The 24,232-nt window shown below is 52.2% G+C and overlaps 1 protein-coding gene across 1 annotated transcript in view; it reads right to left on the bottom strand.

Annotated features, from left to right (window-relative positions):
* Positions 1-3,517: 3,517 nt before the first annotated feature.
* The window catches only part of IKBKB (inhibitor of nuclear factor kappa B kinase subunit beta), a 47,490-nt gene continuing 26,775 nt past the window's right edge, over positions 3,518-24,232 (bottom strand). The window contains exons 6-22 of the mRNA XM_082863664.1: positions 23,871-23,959; positions 22,758-22,847; positions 20,523-20,647; positions 17,176-17,283; positions 15,886-16,015; positions 15,393-15,587; positions 14,656-14,770; positions 13,909-14,032; positions 13,245-13,396; positions 13,025-13,086; positions 11,915-12,024; positions 10,672-10,721; positions 10,487-10,586; positions 10,175-10,322; positions 8,208-8,335; positions 5,877-5,967; positions 3,518-4,814 (exon numbers count right to left, since the gene is read on the bottom strand). Of these exons, the coding sequence (XP_082719790.1) occupies positions 4,749-4,814; positions 5,877-5,967; positions 8,208-8,335; positions 10,175-10,322; positions 10,487-10,586; positions 10,672-10,721; positions 11,915-12,024; positions 13,025-13,086; positions 13,245-13,396; positions 13,909-14,032; positions 14,656-14,770; positions 15,393-15,587; positions 15,886-16,015; positions 17,176-17,283; positions 20,523-20,647; positions 22,758-22,847; positions 23,871-23,959 (1,883 nt within the window). The 3' untranslated portion in view covers positions 3,518-4,748. The remainder of the gene's footprint in view (positions 4,815-5,876; positions 5,968-8,207; positions 8,336-10,174; positions 10,323-10,486; positions 10,587-10,671; positions 10,722-11,914; positions 12,025-13,024; positions 13,087-13,244; positions 13,397-13,908; positions 14,033-14,655; positions 14,771-15,392; positions 15,588-15,885; positions 16,016-17,175; positions 17,284-20,522; positions 20,648-22,757; positions 22,848-23,870; positions 23,960-24,232) is intronic.

Raw genomic sequence — 24,232 nt, 5'->3', positions numbered from 1 at the left:
CTTTCTATTTTTGTTTGTTTGTTTCAAGCTAGTTCATAATTATTGTTTGAAGCATGTTTAAATGATGGCTGCTTTGAAATCCTTTTCAGATAATTCTAAATCTCTGCCACTTGGGTGTCTGTGTCTGTTGGGTTACCTTTTCTCAGTTGAGGTTTCCTAACTCTTGGTATGACGAGTGATTTTGGAATAAGACCTGGACATCTGAGTCTCAGGTTATGAGACTCTGGCTTTCATTTAATTCCTGTCTTAGCAGGCCTCCTCTGATATCCAGTGGGGGAAGCAGGCTGCTATCTCATCACCACCAAGTGGGAGTGGAAGTCCAGGCTTCCCGAGTGGGAAGAGCTCTTCCTCACTGTTGGGTGGCAATAGGAGTCCTGGCTCCCCAGTAGGTCTGCTGTCACCTGGGGGCAGGAACGCCTCATTCCTGCTGGGCATTCCCCATGTGGTCTCCCCTGATACCAGCAGGAGAGGCCTTGTTACTGTCCAGCATCAATGAAAGTCCCAGTTCCTCACCCCATCACTCCAGTGGGGCACTTAATTATGGCCTGATGTGTGTGGAAGTTTAAGTTTCCCCCTTGGTCTTTGCAAGCAGGGGTGGGGCAGTATGTTTTGTGATGTTTGGCTGCCATACAGTGGTTATCGTTTACATTTCTCCTGTTTTGTGAGGCTGCCCCGTCCTGACCCTTCACCTGATGTAGTGAGTTGGGTGCACACCCACAAAGGCATGCCCATGTCCTAGTTCCCAGAACCTGTGAACATTACCTTATACGGCAAAATATGTGATTCAGTTAAGGACTTTGAAAGGAACTCACCCTAGGTTATCTGGATTGGCTCTAAGTCTAATGACAAGTGTCCTTGTAAGAGATGCACAGGGGAGATTTGACAGAAGAGAAGGCAATATGATCACATTGGCAGAAACTGAATAGATGTAGCCACAAGCCAAGGACCACCTGGAGCCGCCAGAAGCTGGAAAAGGAAAGGAACGTATCTCCCCTACAACTTCTGGAGGGAGCACAGTCCTGCCAGCATCCTGATTTCAGAGTTCTGGCCTCCAGAACTGTGAGAGAACACGTATCTGTTGTTTTAAGCCACCCAGTTTGCGGCAACTTGTTATAGTTTGGTACTGTAAAGTGAGGTGCTACTGTTAAAAAACTCAAACTGTGGAAATGGCTTTCAAATTATATAATGGTTAGATGCTAGAAGAATTCTGAGATGCATGAGAGGAAAAGCCTAGGTTGCCTTAAACAGACTATTGGTATAAATGAGTGTTAAAGAAATTGATGATGAGGGCTCAGAAAGTGAGAAGCATGGTAGAAAAAGTTTCTAATGTCTCAGAGGATACATACATCGTCATGAACAGAATGTCGGTAGATGTGAATGTTACTTGGCTCTGCCATTGTGTTCTACCATTATGTGGACAGCGGAACTTGTAAGCAATGAACTTGAGTATTTTATTGCAGAGATTTCCAAGCAAAGTGTTGAAGGTGCGGTGTGATTTCTCCTTGCTGCTTACAGTAAAATGCAAGACAAAAGAAATAAATTGAAGAAAGAACTGTTAAGAAGAAAAGCAGCAGCATTTGATGATTTAGGAGATTCTCCATCTATCCATATTGCAAAGGATGCTAAAATTAAAAAACTCACTGTTGGAGAGAAGTCCAAGGGTGCAGCTGGACATCCTTTTGTTGAAGAGATTATTTGTGTGACTCACAGACCCACTCACTCATCTCAGCAGAAGCCAGGAATAGAAGTGGAATTATCCAAGAAAGACCTGTGGATCTTTTGTTAACTGTGTGGACTCCCATGACATACACAGGAGACCCACAAGATTATTAAGAATGTTATATCAGCAGAAACAAGCTTGGTCTGAAAAGAACAGAGAGAGGATGGCATAAGTCTACTGGACTTCTAAAACTCAAGAGCCAGGAAATGGTTGACAGAGTTACCTGGTTGTAAACATGTGGTAGCTGTCAAGACAAAGGAGGAATGACTCTGAGGGCAGAGCCATGGGTGCAAAAGAAGAGACTGGAAGAGCAGTTACAGAAGCAGTGGGTGCAGAGGCAGAGGGCTATGAAGCTGCCTTGGGTTCAGTGGACAGAGCCTCAAGTTCCAAGACACTGGGAACCTAATGGAATTTACCCTGGTAGATTTCAAACTTGCTTCGGGCTAGTGACTCCTTTATTCCTTCCAACTTCTCCCCTTTGGAATGGGAATGTCTATCTCGCCATTGTATTTTGGAAGCAGACAAATTGTCTTCTAGTTTCACAGGCCCACAGATGGAGGGATTTTGTCACAGGATGGATCATGCCCAGAGCCTGCCAAACCTGATGTAGATGATGAGATTCAAGACTTCTGAGCTGATGATATTTAGATTTTGGTCTTAGTGTTGATTCTGTAGTGGGTTGAGACTTTTCGGGATGGGGTGAATATATTTTGCATGTGACGAATGTGAATTCTAGGGGGCTAGATGGTGGACAGTAGTGGGTTCAATGGTGGCTCCCCAGGAAGAAATGTCCACATCCTAATTCCCAGAATCTATAAATATCGCCTTATATTGTAAAACATGAGATCAAATTAAGGATCTTGATCAAATTATGTGCCTCTTAGGCACTTATCTTGGATTATCCAGATCAGCCCTAAATTCAATCACGAGGGTTTTTTATGAAAGGTACACAGGGGAGATTTGACAGATAGAAAAAGAGGTGGCAATGTGACCACAGGGGCAGAGATGCAGCCACCAAGTCAAGGATCTCCTGGACCCACCAGAAGCTGGAAGAAGCAAAAAACAGAATCTCCCCTAGGGACTTTGGAGGACTTGATCTCCAACTTTGGCCTCCAGACCTGTGAGAATAAATGTCTGTCTTAAGCCATAGTTTGTGGTGATTTGTTACAGCAAACCTAGGAATCTAACAGAGTTGGAGAGCAGCTAGTTTGTTTGTGCCATTGGTCGGCATCTCCAGCCTCTGTCAGGGACACAGGAGGCAAGAGGAAAACCCAGGGAACTCACCACCATATGACCGCTCAGGGCCAAGGTCCCTAGCTGGTCTGCCTCCTTCTCACTGCCTTTTGGGGTCTTCTTATCTTTGTTTATAAATAACGTCCAAGGATCTCAGCTGTACTAGCTGGAGGAATAGGAAAAAAGTACATCTGCTCCACGTTTTGGAGGTGGAAGTCCTCCAGAATTTTCACTTTTTCAACCAACTAGCATATTCCAGTTACATCACTCATTTTAAACATTAGCTTTGGTAATGTCCTTCCTTGCTCAAAATTCTTCAGTGGCTCCCAAATGCCTATAAAATCAGCCCCTGACTCTCAACTCCACATTCATTCCCTCCCTAATCTGACCCCGTCCCAGCCCACCTTTCTGGTATAATGTCCCACTGTGTTCCTCACCAGTGTTTCCAAAGTCACGCTTTATCAAACTCAGTTCTTTGGGACGTTAATCAATGTTACATGCACATGGGAGAAAAAAAAAGGCTCTACTGTCAAATGAGTTGGGTAAACAGTGGATTTAGGCAGATTTAAGCCAGTTTATTATTATAGATCTTTCAGATTCTTTAATAAACCAGTGCACAAGGTGAATCTCCAAGAGGCAGTTAAAGCATGAAGCGTTTCCCCAACTTCCCTGACATGGAACCCACTGTACCGCCTCCATGGAAGGCACTCTGTGAAACTCTTCTCGTCCCACTTTCTTCTCCAACCAGACTTGCCTGTTTGTTATCACCTGAACTCACTTTGCTTTCCTGCTGTTACAGGAAGGAGCAGCTTCTGTGAAACGTCCAAGAGGCCTTGCTGGTGCTCTGGAATTGTTTGATCAGGCACCACTCAATTTCATAAAACTTTCCATTAAAGCTGGACTTTGAGTTCAGAAGTCCCAACCAGAGGTATTATAAAAATAGACTGTGGGACTTGAATCATGTTACAAAATAGAGAATCTGTTTTTTAAATACAAATCCACTTAATAATACCGCTGGATGACACGAGGGATGGGAACTGCCCAGTCCACCCTGCCGCACCCAGGGGCAGGGGGTGTGGGCACAGGGGTCAGCAAGCTGGTGGTTGACAGACATCTTCCTCTTCTTTCCTTCTTCTCCATGGCAGCTTGCTCCCGGGGACTCTTTGGGACCCACAGGAAGGGAGGCACTCTCCCCTCCTGGCACTAGCGACTCACTCTGGCTGGAGAGACTCTGGACGGGGAAAGCAGCACTCACCCAACCTGGCCCAAGGTCGCAGGCAGAAGGAAAACGTTAGCAGCCGTGAAGTCAGAAGAGGAGGGAGGACCGGGCTGGGCCGAATCCACGGTTTCAAGAGAAGCCGGATCCAGATGAAACCTTAGCGTGAAGACAGGTGGATGAGGCCTCTGGAGGTCAGGAGGGGTCAGGAGAGGACAGCTAGCACCAAGTGCCATTCATACTTCGTCCTAAAAGTCAGTCTGACATGTAGCTGGTGGTCTGTGGAGCCACTGTACTCGGAGCACTTCTCTCCGCGCAGAGGCAGTGGCTGCCGTGGCTCCACCTCCCCAGACGCCGTGCTCGGCATCCTCGTCTGCTGGGCCTCTGTGGCGGAGGACGTCCAGCGTGCAGATAAGCTGCTGGCACTGCCACGGAGGGCTGCACCCTCGGTCCACGGTGATGGTCATGGCTGCTGGGGAAGCGAGATCTCCATCTGGGTGCCGAGGACACCGGACGCGACGCGGCGGGGCCCCGGGGGCCTCGGGCCAGGCAGCCCGGCAGGGTCAGGGCCGCCCACCATCAGGAGGCCCGCTCCAGGCTGTGCTTCTCCTCCTCCCCCGACTGCAACCAGCTCCAGTCTAGAGACTGAAAGTCAACGGGCACGTTAAAGACACCGTGGCCACCTAGACACTGCCTTCTTCGGGAGGCAACCAGCACAGTTTAGAGGGAAATTGAATTCCTCTCGTTAAGACAGTCTTGTTTCTGCAGGGTACCCCTGAGGTAAGAGCTACATCTGCAAAACCATGCTGGAGCTTTTCTTCAGATGGGCTTGGAGCCCTGAGATTCCGGGAAGGTGATTTAAGTATTATTACTGCAGCTCACAGCACTGACTCACGCTCACTGCGGGCAGCTGGTACCCTGGGCTAACCTCAGCTCTCGACCTCCAACCTCACCAGGTGAAATGGCCTGGTCACACTTCCTTTTCGTCTGGCAGAAGTGCAAACTGGCAGTGAAAGGATCCAAGTATACACGGCTCGGAGGAGGAAGAACAGCAAGAAGAGACACAGAAAGCCCCAAACCAGAGAAGGACACTTGAATAAATAAGAAGTGGTTACAATGAGCAGTATCCCCTCGGATTCTTCCCCCAAATCAGAAGTTGCAGAGACGCCAGCATGTGACTGTATCGGCAGGAAAAGGCCAGAGAGCCAAGCGGATGATTTAGCGGATGATTTAGCGGATGATTTAGCATCCTCTCCGCAATTTCACCTTTGTCTCAACGTACCTGCATCTGGACTCGTTTTTCTTTAGGTCAGCTTCCCTATAACTAGGACTGCTAAGCCCCGAGTCCCTGAGAGGCGGGGTGGTGATGGGCTCTTGCTTTGTTCCCGGAGCCCAGCACTGCACCCCACACACAGATGCCCGGCAATTGTACAGAAGGTGCAGCAGGGGAGAGGCCTTCTCACAATGATGCTACCTTCTTCGTAAGCAGCGAGTGTAGCAAGGATGAAATGAGATAATGCGCACAAAGTACCTGCACACGTTCAACAGGCATCAGCATTGTTATCATGGGGAATAAGAAGTATGTACTAGAAAATCCTAAGTGTACACTGCGATCGAGGAAGCACGGCATCGCCTTTCGATCTGCTTTTTCTCGTTTGCTGTAGAAAGAAAGGGCGTGGGGCGGCGGGGCTTCCCACGGGCCATTACCCTTAAGCTCTGGTCCTGGTCCTTCATGGTGTCCTGCAGGGCGTTTTCCAGCTGGGTGCACAGAGTGTGTGCTTCAGCCACGAGGTCTTCGCTAAAAAAAACAATTGAATTATTAGAACGTGGTCAATGTTAACTTTTCAAAGGTGTTTACAAATACGCTAAAGAGCTTCTGGAAAGATTTTAAAAATTAAATAATTATTCTGAGGCTGAGTGTCTTAAAACACCATGTTATTGCCTAAGTGATTTCATCTGTCTAGTTAAGTGCTGTTACAGAAGCTCGAATCCAGCTACGAGCATCACTGTTCACCATGTGAAAAAGCAGCGACCCGGCTTAATAACAAAGCTCTTTCTGACTTAACTAGATTCTCTCCAAACTGCCATAATCTGAAGATCTCTCCCAAACCACCTGTTTTCCACTTTTTGAAATGGACAAAAATATACACACCATGCAATTTCCCCAGATGTCCCCAGCTTGCTGAGATCTGGGGGAAGCAAGTTCTGGGAACTGATTTGTTTACGGTGTTCTCTCCTTCTCTCTGATGAGAAATGCACGTGTCCCCCTGAGAACCCGCCACGGTAAGAAAGAGGAGAGCAGAGCGAGCCATCTGTCCTTTCTAACCCTGGCTCAAGGGCATGGAGACACAGACAGCAGCTTGTGCCCCCGGGATGACTTCTCCAGAGCTTTGAGGATATCATGGAAAGAGAGTGACAAATCCAGGAGGAAGGGCCCTCGATCCCCTCCTCTCACCGTGAAGGGGGCACTGATGGAAGGAACAGAGCACAGCGCTGCCCAGACTCATCCATGGACTACTAACCAGGCTCCAGGCTCTGGGCCGGCCCCAGAGCCCCCGTGAGAGGCACAGGACCTGGTTACCATCCTCAAGGAGCTAACAGTAAGTTGGGGAGAGAATTAAGAATCCAAAACAGGGACTTCCCTGACAGTCCAGTGGTTAGGACTCTGCGCTTTCACTGCTGAGGACCCGGGTTCAATCCCTGGTCAGGGAACTAAGACCCCGCCAGCCAAACGGCAAAAAAAAATTAAAAATTAAAAAAAATTAAAAATAAAAAATCCAAAACAGTAGAGGCTACAAACCCCCTAAGTACAGGAACAGGATTTTTAAAAACAGCTGTACTGAGATAAATTTACAAACCCTAAAGTTCACCCATTTAAGGTGCACAATTCCATAGTTCGAATACATTTACGGAGTTGTGCAACCATCCTGGTAATCCAGTTTGGAATGTTTTCATCACCCAAAAAGAAACCTTGTACCTGTCAGTCACTCCCCATTCCTGCCCCGCCCCCTGCCCTCGGCAATCATTAATGTATTTTCCATTCTATAGATCTGCCCACAGGACAGATTTTAACTGTCTCCAGTGCCTGGGGCCCAGCAAAGGGAAGGTGCTGAATAAATGTGAGACTGAACCAGAAACAAAGAAAAACCCATAGGTGGTCCAAGAGGAGAAGGATCCCTGTGCTCGTGTGCCAGGGCCATGGAGGAGGTGGGAGCAGAGGTAGGAAGGCTCCGGGGAAAGGCGTCAGCAGAGCCGAGGTTCTGGAACTTCAGGTTGCAGGAGGGTCAGCCAGGGCTGGTTAAACAGGACTGCTCCGCCCCACCCCGAGTTCCTGATCCCAAATCTGCATTTCTGGCAAGTACCCAGAACCCGCCAATGCTGCTGGTCTGGACCAGACTTTAAGACCCCTGACGGCAGAGCCAGGAATCTGTCCTGGAGCAGTGGGTCAGACTGCGGAGGTGGCTTGAAGGCCTGAGAAGGCTCAGGCTTGGACCCTGAGGCAGCAGGAAGCCATGGCTGGTCCCTAAATAACTTGAGGAATAACTCGATCAGAATGGTCTCCTGTGAAGGCTGATTTGACCAGAGGGGCCTGGAGGCAGCACTAGGGGGGGAAGCAGGGAGGGAAAAGTTCGCTGGAAGGGCTCTGAGGCTCTGCTCCCAGCTCTGCGGCAGGGGTGCAGGTGATGAGTAGGGCAGGGAGAGGCCACGGGAGGGACCAATGACACGCGACTCAGGCGTGGAGTTGGAGGCCAGGGCATGCCCGCAGGGACCTGGTTCTACGAGCAGACCGCGACGGGTGGACTAGAGGACAGCAGGGACTGGCCAGCACTTCCAGGTTCCCATCCAGCAACGAGCAACGCGACCTCAGACGAGGAAACCTTAGTCAGCAAGCCAGGAGGAGCTCTGAGAGCAAAACACCCCATCTGTCCCCACAGCGCCCGGCAAAGGGAACAAACATGGAGGAACACGCACAGAACCGCTGACGGGTGACCGACACGCCCCTGACTCCTGCACTGGGCATGGCGAAGGGGGACGCACCTCTTCTTGACGGCCTCGGGTAAGCTGTCAGGGGCTGGGCAAGGCTGCGACAGCAGCTGGCTGGGGTGACTCAGGCGGGACGTGTTCATGCTGTCTGGGCTTCCGCTGACGGGACCTCGGACCTTGCTCTAGATGACAAAACCAGGAAGAGAGTCAGCAGTTTTGGAGCAAACAGATGTTTCAAATTTTGCATTCACACCAGGGTATTTTCTTTTTTTCAAGTTTTTTTTTTTTTCTATGTGGACCCCTTCTAAAGTCTATATTGAATTTGTTACAATATTGCTTCTGTTTTTTATGTTTTGGTGTTTTGGCTGAGAGGCACGTGGGATTTTAGCTCCCTGACCAGGGATCGAACCTGCACCCCCTGCATTGGAAGGTGAAGTCTTTAACCACTGGACTGCCAGGGAAGTCCCAGGCACCACATCAGGGTATTTTCTCATGAGACAACTGGCCACGAGACACAGGCTCTTCCTGGAGAAATAGGTCAACATCGCTATTTGATGGTTTGCATTTCAGTTTAGAAACTGTTTCTGTATCTATAGGTGTGCTTTTTGGTAAAAGTTTCTAGGGGCTTCCCTGGTGGCGCAGTGGTTAAGAATCCGTCTGCCAATGCAGGGGACACGGGTTTGACCCCTGGTCCGGGAAGATCCCACATGCCACAGGGCAACTAAGCCCGTGCGCCACAACTACTGAGCCTACGCTCTAGAGCCCGCGAGCCACAACTACTGAGCCCACGTGCCACAACTACTGAAGCCTGTGCACCTAGAGCCTGTGCACCGCAACAAAGAGTAGCCCCTGCTTGCTGCAACTAGAGAAAGCCTGCGTGCAGCAACGAAGATCCAACGCAGCCAAAAATAAATAAATAAATAAATAAATAAATCTATTAAAAAAACCAGATTCTAACTACAGAGAGATCTGAGGGCTCTATTTCATTAGTTGGGTCGCTTAACGAACTCTGACAAGGAAATTAGAAGGAAGGTGTGTTTACTCTTTCCAAGTAGAAGACAGACACACGAAGGTCCTAAGTGACTTTCTGTGACTCGCACCATCCGCGGGACAGAAGGAGACTAAGGTGTTCTGACGCCCCAGGCTGCAGTGGCCACTCCACCTTACGCAGCGTGCTCCCCTGATCTGTGGCCAAGTCACTCTGCTGTCACCTCCTCAGCTCCCCTGCGGCCCACGCGGCAGCGCGGTCTGCCCCACCAGCTCGCTTCCAAGACACAGCTTTTACCCGGCCCTTCCCCCTTCTCCGTCCTGGGCTCTCTTTTGTGCCGAGGGTTCTCTCTGAGCAACACTCAGTGGGATCACAGCTACGCTGAGACGGCGGGCACATAAAGTGTGGGCTGAGTGCTGCACGGCACAGGCACAGCTCAGGACCCACCAGGCCACACGGGCACGTGCTGCTGGGGCTGCATGCAGATCTCCAGGAACCTGGGCGTGTGACCTCGTCTGGAAAAAGGATCTTTGCAGGTGTAGCTAAGGAGCCTGTGATGAGATCACCCTGGACTATCTGGGTGGGACTGAATCCAGCGACAAGTGTTTTTACAAGAGATACTCAGAAAAGAGACACAGAGAAGAGGGTCACGTGGAGACAGAGGCAGAGACTGGAGGGATGCTGCCACAAGCCAAGGAGCACTGGGAGCCACGGAAATCGAAGAAGAGGTGAGGAGGGAGGAGTGATTCTCCCTCCAGCCTCCAGAGGGAGCCTGGCCCCGCGACACCTGGATGGCGGCCTTCTGGCCTCCAGGACCGTGAGAATAACTGTGATCATTTATCACAGCCGCCACCCGCACAATAACACAAGGACACAGGCGCCCACCCCGGCCCTCCGCACTCACACCAAGTCACGGAGCAGAGAAGTGGAAAGGGAGCAGCAGCAGCGGAGCGCTGGTGGTGGCCCTGCGGTCCCCATGCCGGGTGCGTGGGCCTGGGGACAGCAGCACAGGGCCCCGCCGAGGGTCACTCACACAAGCAATCTTCAGGAGGTTCCAGAGCTCCTTCTGCCGCTTCTCCTGCAGCCGAACCACAGTCTTCTCGTCCTCGCTCATTAAGCTCACCACCTCCTCCACCTTGGGCAGCAGCTCCAGAGCCTTCTGCTTGCAGACCACAGTCTTGCTGTGAAGAACAAACATGACAAGCTCCAGCGGCACGTGGGTCGGAGGAGGCAGGATGCAGCCCCGGCAGTTAAGGCTGCTCGGCCGCTGCAGGTGGAGGTCCCAGGGCTCAGGCGAGTGGGCAAGGCCTCGCACACAGCCCGCCGGAGGAAGGCGGCCCGATACCTGAGCTGCGTGTAGATCACTCGCACTTTCTTCTCGAAGCCTTGGATGGCCTGCAGGAGCAGCCGCACCATTTCCTGGCTGTCGCCATCCGTTCGCTGGTCTGCAAAGAGGGACGGGGTCGCACGGTCCGCGGGGGGCTGGCCTGGTGCCCGGCTAGCGAGGGACCCGGGAGGTGGCCCACTCACCTCGGGGCTTCTCCCTCAGCCTCCGGTAAAGCTCCCGCGCCTGCTCTTCTCTGAAACACACGGGACAGCAGCTTTGTCAGCATCGAGCAGAGGTCAACAAGCTCACCTGAAGCGCCGAGGCCAACTCCTGCCGGCAGGACTACTCGTTTCTAGAAGCCAGACGGGCAGCACATCCCGACTGGAGCAAATGATCGCTCCTGGTGATGTTACAGGTGAAACCCATGACGAGGGAAGGCTCGCCTCATTACCAAAACTCAAACACCTCCAAGGTCTAGTGAGAATCTTCAGGACAGGAGTCTCCTCTGAATTCCCTGCCCGCCCGGCTCCTGCCATCGGGACTCTGGGTGCAGTCTGTTGCTGGACCTGAGGCCGGAGAACGCGGCCCCCGAAAACTCAAGCCCAGGAGCAGGCACAGACGCCCTCCCCCTGCCTCTAACACAGTGAGACGGCTGACATTCTCAGGGGTGACTTGTGTTTGAAAACCAGAGGAGAATAAAGGGTTAAATGACTTGAGAAAACATGGACTACAAATAACTAAATTTCTGACGTTCAGCGCCTGGTCCTAAGAATCCCAGTAGAAGTGTCAGAGGACACGGCTGAGCCCCAAGGAGGCAGCTCCTGCGGGGCCCCGAGGCTCCCCTGCCCCTCCTGTCCGCTCCCACGGCTGCAGGTGGGGCTGCTCTGCCTAGGTACCCCCTGCACCGCCCTCCCCCACTTCCGGAGCCAAGGCCAAGCTCCTGATCAAGACTCAAATGAAGTTTCCAGATCCCACCTTCTAAGACTTGCCAGCCTCCTCCCCTGTTCTGCTTTCTGCTCCTCGGGCCACAGCGAGTGAGGGTGGGCTGGGCGGCCCTGGCGTCTAATCTGATAGTTTGGTCAAGCAAAGGCTCCTGGGACGGCAGCCTCCGTAGTTCACGAGCCACCGCTGGGGGCGTTATCTGAACTGGTCCCCATAGCTGTGAGGTCAGACATCGCTTCTCTATCCTGTGAGGCTCAGAGTGACGGAGGTGTGCCCGTGCTCAACTCTGCATGTGCCGAGATGACCCCCCAGGGGCCGAGCTCCAGGGGGAACGGGGCTCCACCGGGACCGCACTCGAACCATCCCGACACACACACTCATACCCACACACACAAAGAGAGACACACCCACACACAGACACATTCCCATACAGGCTCACTCTCACACAACACACACACATATACATACACACACGCACGCGCGCGCGCGCACACACACACTCACAGGTCGTCCAGCGTCCCGCCCTGCTTCCAGCCCAGGGGGCTGCGCTGCAGGTCCACGATGTCCGTCTGTAGCGCCATCATCCGCTCCACCAGCTGCTTCACCTCGTTCTCCTGAAGGAAGAGCGGTGCTGAGGCCAAGGACGCAGCGAGAAACTCCTGAGACGCGGGGTTCTCGGGGGAGCCCTCCGGCCTCACCGCAGACCCTCAGCCGACCAGCCGGAAGGGACCCGGACTTGGAGCCATGCAGTCGGATCTGGGGTCGGCCACCTGTCAGCTGCGCGGCCCTCGGGCAGGTTATCTGACCTTGCACTGCAGTTTCCTCCACCGTAAACTAGGCTCTCAAAGGACTGCGTTAGGGTGAGAGGAGACAGAGCAGGTCGGGGCCTGGCCCGGTCCTGGCATGGAGAAGTGGCCGGGGCACATTCTCTTCTCCAAATTCGTCAATTATCTCAGGGATTACACCCACGAGTGCCAAGACTGGGGGTGCGCTCGTGTCCCTGTGGTTGAACAAGGTACTGCCGATGGACACCCACCTTTAAGGAGGCATATCGGTACTGATTTATAGAAACAGATGTTAAGACACGGAGGTGAAACTCCCTGCCCAAGTTCACAGGGAAAATGGTGACAAAGTCCAGGAAAAAGCCTTGGAGACCACAGTCTTCCATTTGTATGAGGTCTGCCACGTCACACCCTGGCCTCATAATCAACACTTTCCAGTGGCATCTGATTTACACTGTCCTAAGACTTGCCCCTTAGACCCGTTCTTTCCTGGGGATTTCTTGTCCCAAGGAGGTTAGGACAACCTCCGACGAGACAGCGTGCTGCTCCTTCATCCAAGGCCCCTTCTCGTGGAAAGAGGACAATTCACGTAGTAATCCTGACTCCAATCTGTGCAGCTCCCGGACCTGCCACGGCAGGGCCCCCTGCAGTGTCCCCCACCCCCTGCCTCTCCCCTTCTTTCCAGCAAGTCCTAGCTGAGGGCAGAGAGCTGGGAGAGGAAAATCTCATTTTCGAAATACAAGCTCGACCGAGCGCGCAGTGAGAAAGGGGAGGACAGCAGTGAAGAGGCTCGCGCCCTTGGCCGGCCTGGGGACCCCAGGGTGCCTCCTACCCGTCCACAGAGCTCCACGGCCTGCTCCATCTCCCTCCAGGCCAGCAGCAGCTTGTCTGACGCTGAAAAACAATGGAAGGAAAATAAAATCAAAGCAAAACGAAAACATCCCCAAACCCAAACAGAAAACAAGCGATTCAATGGCAAGGGGACAAAAGACACCTTGGAAAGAAGAAGAAAGGAACGGCCTCTCGAGACCCATCACAAGCAGTACACTCACTGATCCCAAACTCCTTCTGCTCGCTGTACTTCTCCAGGTCAATCTGGATGCTGGTTTTGAAGAAATCCAGCTTGGCCTTGAGCTGCTGAGACATAGAGGCCATGGAATTCTTCATCTTGGACAGGCAGCTGTTGTTCCGGAGCAGATTCATCCTGCAGGGACCCCGAGAAACAGACCGTGGGGTGTCTCTGGCCTCTAAGTGCCAGTTCCCGGACAAGAGCAAACCCAGCTCAAACACGACGGCAGGCCCCTGCTGTAACTGGTACAACCGCAACAAGAGTAGCCGCCTATAACCGTAACGACGATCTCCTGGCCCTCGGCGATGGGTGAGGTTCTGCTCCCAAACTGGGATTAGGCCAAGTACCACACGAAGCGACCCAAATCAGCCACAGCCCGGGGAAAGAGTCAGCCCGGCCCGGCAGGACGGTCAGGGGAGGCTGGCCGACCCACGCCGCAGCAAGCCCTTCCGCGGCCCCAGCGCCGCCCGCTGACCACACTGGCCTGGTCGGGTCTGACGGAGCCTCCCTCCGTCCCACCCTTCCAGACCAGCGTTCCCCTGCTCGCTCTCCCAACGGCCACCCCTGGGCCCTCGCCTCTGCCACCGTCCTGCGGCCGGGCCACCGGGCAGCTCTGAGCAAGTGAAGGCGAACCACCGGGCACGTACATGGCGGCGCGCTGGCCCTGCTGCAGGCGGCCGCAGTCCTCCTTCAGGGCCTGGATGCTGTGCCAGACCTGACCCCACACCTTCCTCAGCTGGAAGAACGGGAGGCTCCTCTTGGGCTCTTGCACTGGCCAGAGACACACACGACCGTCAGGGAGCGGCGCCTGCGACGGCCCGCCTCCTGCCCGCGGAGCTCGCAGGCACATCTACACTGCGCCGTTATGCAATGCTCTGCTGCTACACAACCATGTTGGGTGCTGGGCCTGGTTACCGTCGCAGACATTTTTGTGCCCTGGTAGAGCACAGGCACGTCAAAAGTTACAGATGCACAGAACACCCCGGAAGGTAGACCCCAGGAGTCAGGCAGCAGTGGTTTCCCAGGGGAGCTGGGGAGACAGAGGCACTTACTGCCTACCGTACAGTCTTCTTGATTTTTTGGTATCGTGTGCACGTATCTATTATTAAAATATGAAGACGACTTCAAACATCAAGAAAATGGTCACGTGGCTGAATTTCAGCGGCCTGTTTGTCCTCTGTTTAAATGAGGTTGACATTAATTGAAGATGGATGTCCTTTCCTCTCTTCACCTGGGCTACTCCTCGTGGGTGCAAGTGAGGAAGGCTGCCTGACTAAGGGCCGGAGGGACTCATCTTCTCAGGGGCGACCCCTCCCTCAGTCCAGGGCTCTCCCTCCAGCCTCATCCCAAGCACTGTAAGTAATTATCTTTTAAAAAGATCACGCTGTTCTTACGGATACAGCTGACGCTTTCAGGCTGGGGCCGTGGGGAGATCTGGGTCTCATAGGCGACCCTGTTGTTGTCAAAGAGGAAAACGAGATCCATGTCCAGGGTGCGGCCCTCGTTCAGCTGCAAAGGGACAAGAGCAAAATGAGGCCTCGTGGACCCAGCCCCTCCTTTTCTCAAGCAACAAGGGGGGAGTCTTCAGAGGGTCCCAACAGCACCGTCCTCAGAGAGCAGGTGCCGGGCACCCACTGAGCCTTTCCTAGGGGCCGCGGCCTCTACTTCCCTTGGCTGTTCCTTTTACACTTATTCCCAAATGCAAACCTCATCTACAACTTACTCTGCTCTGTTTTATTCTCTGATTGTCTTTATCGTGCAACTTAGATGGTTTGCTTTACTGTCCAGTGACTGTCTCTCCTGCGTTAACTTTCCAGCTCTTTCTGTGCAGCTGTCAGCACGGTTCTGCACACACGAGGTGTGTCAAAAATGGTTTTGGTTGACTTGGAAAAATGAAGCATCACTTTGGCAGCAAAGGCAAAAGAAAGGCACTCCCAGTGGTCTGGAAGGAACAGGCAAAGCGTGGGGTGACTCAGGTCTCCTATCAGGTTCACGGGATCTCGCATTCCAACCTCAAAACAGGCAGGCGCCTACCCTGCGTGGTAACAGACTGCCTGGCACGACGGAGTGGGACGGGATGGGCGATCAGGGGTCGGGTGGGGCTGGGGCGCCTGCAGGAGGCCGGTCTCACCTTGCCGTCGGAGGCGCACTGAGCGGCGGGCTTGTCGGGAGTCAAGGCCAGACCCGCTTCCTGCAGCAGCTCCTGGTCCTCCTCAGGGATGCCTGTGTCCTGCTGGATCCGGGCCTGCAAGCTAGGCAGACTCTCGTCCTCTGCCACGGGGTAGGTGTGAATGGTGCCCGTGACCATGTTCAAGACGTGAACCAGCTGCAACGCAACCCAGGACAAACCACCTGACACTCCCGCTTGCTGGCCCGGATCCTCTGCTACTCCCCATACCTCCCAGCCTCCCAGAGGCCCGGCCTGGGGAGGAAGGCCAGCGCTGGGCCACACACAGGGGTCTTCCCACTCCTGTCCGTCCACAGCTACGACCTCGCGACCCACAAAGGTCAGCAAGGGGTCCCATCATCCTCTCATGTGGAGATGCCCTCGTGGGAGCCTGCGTTTGCCCACTGGTCGGGCAGCCGATGGCTCGCAGCCTTGGGCTAACTTGGCGTAGGCTCACCTTCAAGTTTAAGATGTCGTCCAGGGCCTTGAAGCAGCCGTTGGGCCCGTAGACGGGGTCGGTGCCCCTCTGTCGGGGGTGCCACATCAGCATCAGCTGCAGCCACTTCTCCAGCCGCTGGGCCAGGACGCTGAGAAGAGGGGGCCGCGTGCGTGTGTGTGCATGTGTGTGTGCACGCGCGTGCGTATGGGCCCAGAGCCAGCCTCAGGGCCCCGCGTGGGAACTGAAAGGCACTCACACCTCACACGCACGTGACCATCACGCGGACGGGGCCAAAGTGATCCCTGAGGATGAACTAACCTGAGGAAAGACGAGCCTTTCCAACAAAACGACTCACTCAGGCACTCACCCCTCCCGGATCCGCGCCAACACCCTCACATCAGGGCGTCCTGGCAGATGGCTGTGCGAGAACCTCAGGAAGCTTCCTATGTGCTTCCCAGCCCCGCCCCACCTCAGGAGAACCGCCCACACAGTCCAGACCCCTCGCTGCCGATTCGCTTTGTCGGTCACCCCAGGGACCCCTCGGGGGGTCCACATGACAAAGTTCTCACTTCTCCCGGCCCGGCGGGGCCCTGCCGGCACCCTCAGAGGCCCTTGCCACGCCCCCAAGAAAGCCCTGCAGAGGCCAGCATCACTACGAGCTGCCTCTCCTGGGCCCACCCCCACCCCCATCTTTCCCCATGCCTGTCCTGCACGTCTTTCCAGATTCTTCCAGAAAGTTCCAGCCCACCCAGTCATCCTGCGCAGCTAGTCCACTCGGTACCTCTCTCCCCATCCTCCAAACACTCATGGTCACTGTGCTCCGTGCTCCTCAGCTGTGTGTGGCCGCCTGGCAGTTTTCCTCTGTACTAGCCCCCAATTCTGATAGGATTACCTGACTGCTAATATTCTGGCTCTAAGACCAGACGGCAGTGCCGTTCAAACCCCAAAGGTTTGTTTGTTGACAGTAACACATGATTAGGCTGCAGGCAAAGAGAAATAACGCGTAATCCCCTGGTGGTCAAAGGCTTACAGCTGACCAGAAGGCAAACCCTCTGCAAAACCAAATGTCACACGAGGTAGAAGCTTCTTGGAGTGATGAAAGGTACAGGCTGCTGTGTGAATTCGGGAAGGAGAAGACTTCTAGATGGGGTCGGGGGGAAGGCGTTCTAAGTTTAACACTGAGATAGACTATGCCAGGTGCCGGCCACAGCAGGATGTCCCGATGTCAGAGCTACCAGGACGTCGGCTCTGACATCCATTTCTAAAACAGGAAGGACACGACGCGGAGGGGAAGGCCTGGGGCCGTACCTGTTGAGGTTGCTCGGGTGGGGTAACGAGCTGGAGAACTTCACGGCTCCGTTCAGGTCCTCACTAACCACAATGTCCATCTCACTCTTCTGCCGGACTTTGGAGTGCCTGCGGACACAGGGCCTGGTCTCTCACGCTGCTTGTGATGACCCTGCATCACCCAGCAGCCAACAGCCCCTCTACACCGGTAGCCTTGCACCTGACAACTGGACGGGATGCCCCCGGGTCACTAGTCAACCCCCTGGGATGCCGGCCAGTGCGTCTGCGTCCTGCTAGGATGCTTCTCTGAGAGTTTAAGGACGTCAGTACTGCCCAGTGAGTGTCACTGACCTTCAGGCTTGTACTGCTGATTCCTGGCCTCACCTTGGCTCATCCTTATCTTTCTTCTACTTTTCATCAAACACAAAACTCTCACGTTTTGGTAGAGGATGAAATTAGGACGTGCACGCCAAGATCACTGCATGAGGATCCTGTTCACGTGAAACCTGCACGCACCACACACTTCCCTCTTAATGCATGTGGCTAAGCGTTACTTCTGATGGTGAATGAACAGTTACATTTCCCAACTTAGAGACCCTTCTGATGTATCTGAAATAGTATTTGAAGGAAGCAAATTTTTAAACTGGTTTCAAATCTTCTCGGTGACAAGGGTGATGACGTAAGTCTGAATAATGCTTCACAGATAACCAAGCACTGACTGTGAACACGCCCTTCTCTGCCCGATGACCCCATGTGGTAGATGGTTTTCAGCCACCCATTCAGCGGTAAGGAAGTGAAGATCAGGTGACCTGCCCAAGGTCACACCACCGGGGCCTCAGAACCAAAGTCTGGTGCTCCTTCTACTCTGTCTAAATGTCTACATCCTTCCTTTTCAAAAACACGTAAGAAATTCAAACGCAAAATGCTTTAGCCCTGAAGCCTCACTGGCGAGGGGTGAACCGGACCATGTGGAGCACACGTAGCCTGGAAGAGCTGGGGTCCAGCTGGAACCTGCCTGCTCTACGTCAGGCTGTCATTACACACAATGGGATGGTCCTCTGACAGAAACTCGGTCTGTCAACGGGAAACCACAGATAAAGAAAAGGACACAGTAAGTGAAATGCTCACTGCTTAGGCCGGTCCTAAAATGTACTTCACAGTAGCTCAGTGACAGGATAATAAAGCTCAAATTGCATTTGTCCTGAAATTACTATCTACCTGCCATCTGAGATGAGAGTGAAATTGCTAAAGCTGCCTGAGGCATTACAAGGCAGACAAGACAGACACGTCTCACAGCCACTAGGTTTCAGAGATGTCCACCTGCAAGTGGTCACCCGGCCCCCCAGCTCCGTACAAGAGGCTGGCTCTGCAGACAAAAAACTTACTATGAAGATGCCAAGCCATTAGAGATAGCTTCAAATAGCATTTCTTCTTCTAGTTCTAATGGACTTTAACTCATCTTGTTATAAATAATGGAAACGCTCGACATTTGAACTGAAAAAAATGCAGTAATTCCTTGGTTAGTTAAAAACACTATAGATGTACAGACATTTAAAGTTTTTGTCATGATGGTTACATGATAAGGTGTGACTCTAATGTAATGAGCTAATTCAACACTCCAGAACCCAGCTCAGGAGTGCTGCCTCTTCTAAAGTCAGTCCCCACAGGAGGGCACTCTCTGCCATGTCACCAGGCTCCTCAGGAGCTGGGACCATGCCTGGTTCATCTCTTCCAGTGTCTGGCATGTGAACGGTGACTGAACTGGACCGCGTCACACAAAACTACTCTTCTGGAATTGATTTCAAAGGCTACATCTTAGACTTATAAATAAACAATCTCATGATGTAAGTACCTGTCCTTTGAAAAAGTCAATGTTTTCGCTACTTCCAGAAAGATACTGAGAAACGTGACAACAGCCAGTGTGGACCCACAAAGGGGCAGCTTCGTACGTTCCTGGTGGAAACGTTATTTATACAAACTTTCTGTGGAGCAATTTGTTAGTGCACATGGAAGACCTTTAAAATGCGGATAATCTTTGATCTGTTGATCCCATTGCTAGGAATTTATCCCAGGGAAATAACTGCAGACATACAAGGATTTCCCTACAATGATGTTATTCTTGGTGTTATTTTAAGAAGTAAAAATTATAAACCACTGATTCTTCCAGTAATGGGGAACAGGTTAAACCAACTACAGTGGAACAGCAAACAGACGTGACAAAGAACACGGAAAAACAGAAAGCATTTTCTGTAGCAAGTTTGAGAGGCAGGTTCTATGAGAGTACGTAGGGTAACCTACTTTGTTTTTTAAATAAACACAGGCACAATGAAGAATCTGGAGACACAGAGATATGTTCACAGCAGTTGGAGGAAATTCTCAGTGTAAAAATCCTGGAAGAGCACGTACAGGGCAGTGTGCATATTACACTGTCACTGAGGTAAAATAGGGCGGCATACATAAATGAGTTAACAAACAGGTACATGCCCATTTGCTTGTACACGTACAAGACATCCTCAGAGGTGGACCCAAGATCAAAAGGACCAAATGCCTGTGGGGAGGAACCATGACTTTCCACTTTTATACTCTGAAGTTTGAACCACATGAACTTACCACTGCTCCAAAAAATAAAAACTGGAGATAAAAAAATAATGTTGAACAACAGTAGCATCATTTCAATTAGTGTGTGGTCTCTCAAGGAATCATTTTGAATGAATCCTAACTGATTTAGGGGGATGTTAGTTTTTAAATGATGCATTTCAGTAATGGTTAGCTTTTATGTATGCAATGAACCACACGTTAGTATTATAATCAGAAAAGAAGTTTCAAAATACAGAGTAATTTTTAAAAACTTAATTGTATCCTTTGACTTTTTTTATTAGAAAATCTCTTTTTGGAAATGTATTCAGTTCACATTTTAAGCCACTTTTTGACGCTTTTAAAAAACAGTAAAATTTGTCAACAATAAATTTTCATGTAAATACAGCTCATAATTTGTCATGTGAACATGGGCTATTTGTTTGTTTACCAATGCACAGTGTTTTCAGTGTAAGCGTACACTACACACACACTCTGTAAACACAATGACCTCCTGCCCTGCACAGAGCAGTCATTTACACAGTACTGGATTTAAAGCTGTTAAGGTTCAGAATCCAGGTTGACACTTAACAACCTTCCATCTTTCCAGGCTTTTGGAGCTCAGACTGCCCACGTGCCAGGTCTTAACGGGACTTCCTCTGGGTGAGAGGTCACAGGTGTCTCAGGCCCAGCCTGGGGTGCCCAGTGAGACAGCACAGGTGAGGTGACATCTGACAAAGACAGGGGCACACTCCCCGCTTTGGGCGGCCGGCCCGCCCCAAGCCCTCACTCACCACTGCACAGGCTGCCAGTTGGGCAGGAAGGGCCGGAAGCCCGTGATACACTCGAAGGCCAAGGTGCCGAAGCTCCAGTAGTCCACGGTCACCGTGTACTTCTGCTGCTCTAGCAGCTCAGGGGCCTGTGGTGACAATGTGGGGACATACCTGAGCTGCTCCCCATCTGAGGGTTTACCACAGAGGGGGGCACCCAGCCTCTTATCGTGCCCCATGCTCCCTGGGCCCCGCTCCAGGTGAGGAGGTGACCATGTGTTCAGCAGGTGGTACCGAACATCTCTCTGGACCCCATTCAGTCCCGGTGCTGAAACAAGGGCCTGGGGGTATTTTAGGTGAACCGGAGTGCAGCGTGTATCCTTTTCCCAGCACTGTGCAGGGAGGGGAAGACAGGGCACGGACAACAAAGGAAAGTGATCCCGGCCATGCACACCCATTCACAGCACATGCACTGCATGCCAGCTGGTCCCCTCAAGTGGTGAGGTCCACAGCATGCGGTCGGACAGCGGGATGGATTGTTGTAGTCAGGTAGGAAAGGCCAGATGCATGGCCACTGCCCAAGCAGAGAGGCTGGGACAACCAAGGAAAGCTTCCCAGCACAGGTGGGATGGGAACGGATCAGAGTGCCTCAGGGCAGACAGCCCAGAAAGGACGATGACAAGCGAGGGCATGGAGGCAGGACTGAGCACAGGCTGGCTGGAGGCATGACACTCATGAAGGACCACGGAGTCCAAACCAAGAGGAAAAGCGTGGGGACTCACAGGTCAGCCTCTGTGTCTGGTTACGGACAGAAGTTTTAGGTCCGCAAGTGAACAATTTGGCCGAACATCCTTGTCAGAGCCTGGGGTCCTCACTAACTGCTGCTGAGCTGACGAGGGGTCCAGAGGACACCAGGCAGGACCCACAGGGTCACGTTATGTGGACACACGTGCTGAGTCACAGCCCCGAGTCCCCGCTCTGAATCCTCTACTCCCCAGGGCAGGTGATAAACCGGCAGTCCACTGCCTGGTTGGGGGGTTAGTGGGAAGTATGGATACGCTCAAAAGGACCTCAATAATTGCTTTCTCTCTTTCTGTATGAGAACCACGTAGGATAATTAAGCTCGTCGAGCCCAGTGGCTTTCAACCTTTTTTTGTTTTTCTTTTTTAAATTGTAGACTCCTTTAATCAACATGTACTGGTTATCATCTGCAAACAATCTATTACCAAGTTCTGCTGGGTCTCTTCCAGGCATTTCTTGAACCATCCTCTACATCCTCAAGGCCCTCCACCAGCTCGGACCAGCTCAGTACAACAGCCTCCTTACCACTCACCCACTACCTGCAATTCACCCTCCACACTGTACCAAGCGTGGTCTCCTCAAAAGGTAAACCCAATCCCTCTCACACTTAGAAACCTTCCACGTCTCTCCAGAGGCTTCAGGATAAAGTATAAAATCTCTAACCCAGCCAACAAGGCTTTGAATAATCTGTCCTCTACCTCTCTCTCCAGCCTCAACTCGAGATACCCTCTTCCTTCTTCTCTGGCTCCTGCCACACCTTCTGGTCTCCCATGTCCTATCCCTTTACCTGGAACTTCCTCTCTCTCCCCCTCCCCCAGTCCCCCTTTCCCCCACTAATCCTTCAGGTCCCAGACCAGGCTAGGTCTTCCTAAAATATATTCTCATAACACCCTGCACTTTCCCTTTGCAGTATTTATCACAATTGCAATTTCTTCATTATTTGTGTATCAGGGTGATGCCTGCTTTCCTCCTAAACTCTAAAACTACACTTGACCAATTTTTCTTGGATGAATGAGTGACTCAAATAGAACCGCAGTATTAAGACCAAATAACAAAAAGAAAGGGTGGGAGCTCGAAGCTCAGCCCTCTCTCCTCCATGGCCCCCGAGATGCTGCGTGGAAACTGAGGCCCCTATAGACCAGCAAGAACCTGGTTTAAACTCTTTGTCCTCCGACAAAATACTGCAGCATGAGAGGTTATGGGACTCGTGCGAGGGCCCGGGAGCACAGCCCTTTTGATATGAGAAGACGACCACATCCCTCCATAAGGCCTCTGCTAGCAAAACGTGCTGACTTGAATGGATTATGAGTCTGACCTCATACAACAGTTCCCAGGCACCCAGGAAACATCCAAGAGCCGGCAAACTTAGATGGCAGAAGGCAAGGATGGAGGAAGAGCCCCACAGACACAGCCATCGGACAGAAACTGACACACAAACATGGAAACCCCATCTCTTACCAGGTACTGCAGGGTCCCCACAAAGGAAGTGCACAGACTGCCCTGGTCCAGCTCCTTGGCATATCCTAGGTCAATAATTTTGTGTATTAACTGAAAAAAAAGGGAGGAGAAACCTGACAGTTATGAGAGTATACTGTCCTTCAAGAATTCTGGATGTCTCTGTTAGAGCAGAGGATATTTCTGAATTTCCAATCCCAAGACCCTAAGTTCCAAAGGACCACCAAATACACAGGAGAATGCCCTAGACATGGTAGCTTTAGGCAAAAGAAAACAATGTAAAAATGCCAGGCACATGTTCTCCCTTGCTCTGCGACCAACTGCCAGAGGAAGGTCAAAATTAGCAGACCACGCAGCAGCCCTCAGGACTGCTAAACCTAGACACAAAGGACCAGGCCAGCTCCTTCCCAGTAAATACCTTTAGTTCTCAAATCTTAGAACTGACAGGAATGAGCGTGAACTGGGCCAAAGGTGAGCGCTAGGACAGGCGTGGGTCACACCTAGGATGCTGGAGGAAGTTGCGTGGAAGAGGTCAGACAGTCCGTGAGATGAGTGACTGCATCCCACTCAGCTGGGCCCCTGCCTGTCACCCAGCTGAACAAACAAGGCCAGGAAGAGCACAGGGCCAAGCCCTGCGGGGAGGTTACCCCACACCCGAGCGGCGGGGCCCCGGAAAAGGTCCCTGAGAGCTCTGGGGAAACTGCGGGCTGGACCAGACCCCATGGGCAGGTGGCAGCTCCAAATGCCTCCTCTCAGCCACGCCCAGAACCAGCTCATAGATGGACTCCCTGTCAGCTTCAAAAGCTGAGGCTCTCAAACAGACGGAAAAGAAAGCCCATTTCCAAGAAGTGCAAGTCCCAAAGGCTGGGGGTGTCAGCTGGAAGACAAACATTATTTTTCTTATCAGATTCCTGCAACTTGGATGACTAACAATGTGGTCCATTCAAACCTGCCTCAATCTGCAAGCGAGAACTTTTCGCGGAATTCGTTTCAAATCAAAAAGCATTCCCGGAGAATCAAAGCAAATATGTGAGCAAAGAAACGCAAACACACAAAGCGGGTTCCTCCCCCGCCCAGCTGCCACCCGTCCTCCCCAGGCCCTGGAGGGTCACTCACTCTCTGTTCCCCTTGCTGCAGGACGATGTTTTCTGGCTTTAGATCCCGATGGATGATCCTGTTTTCGTGAAGGTATCTAAGTGCAGAGGCTGACAGGGTGGAAAGGGGAGTGAGTTTTCGTTAAGCCTGGACAATGCTTTTCACTTGGAATCACCTACCCAGTGAAAGATGATTACCGCGTGCCCCCGACACACACCCTGACTCGGTGCAGGGGATCACAGTGGAGGGACGGGGACCGGCAGACACCCCTCCGGTGAAGGGAAGGGGACCCGGCTACGTGAGCAGAACTTGGACCAGCACCAGAATCTGCCTTGTTCACGCAAAGAACTCTGAGCCTTCCACCCACAAGGTCACCAACTCCA

This window comes from Leucopleurus acutus (assembly GCF_964270905.1).
Source record: "Leucopleurus acutus genome assembly, chromosome: 21".
NCBI classification, from domain to species: domain Eukaryota; kingdom Metazoa; phylum Chordata; class Mammalia; order Artiodactyla; family Delphinidae; genus Leucopleurus; species Leucopleurus acutus.
Note: the sequence above shows the minus strand (reverse complement) of the source record. Positions and strands in the feature narration are given on the sequence as shown.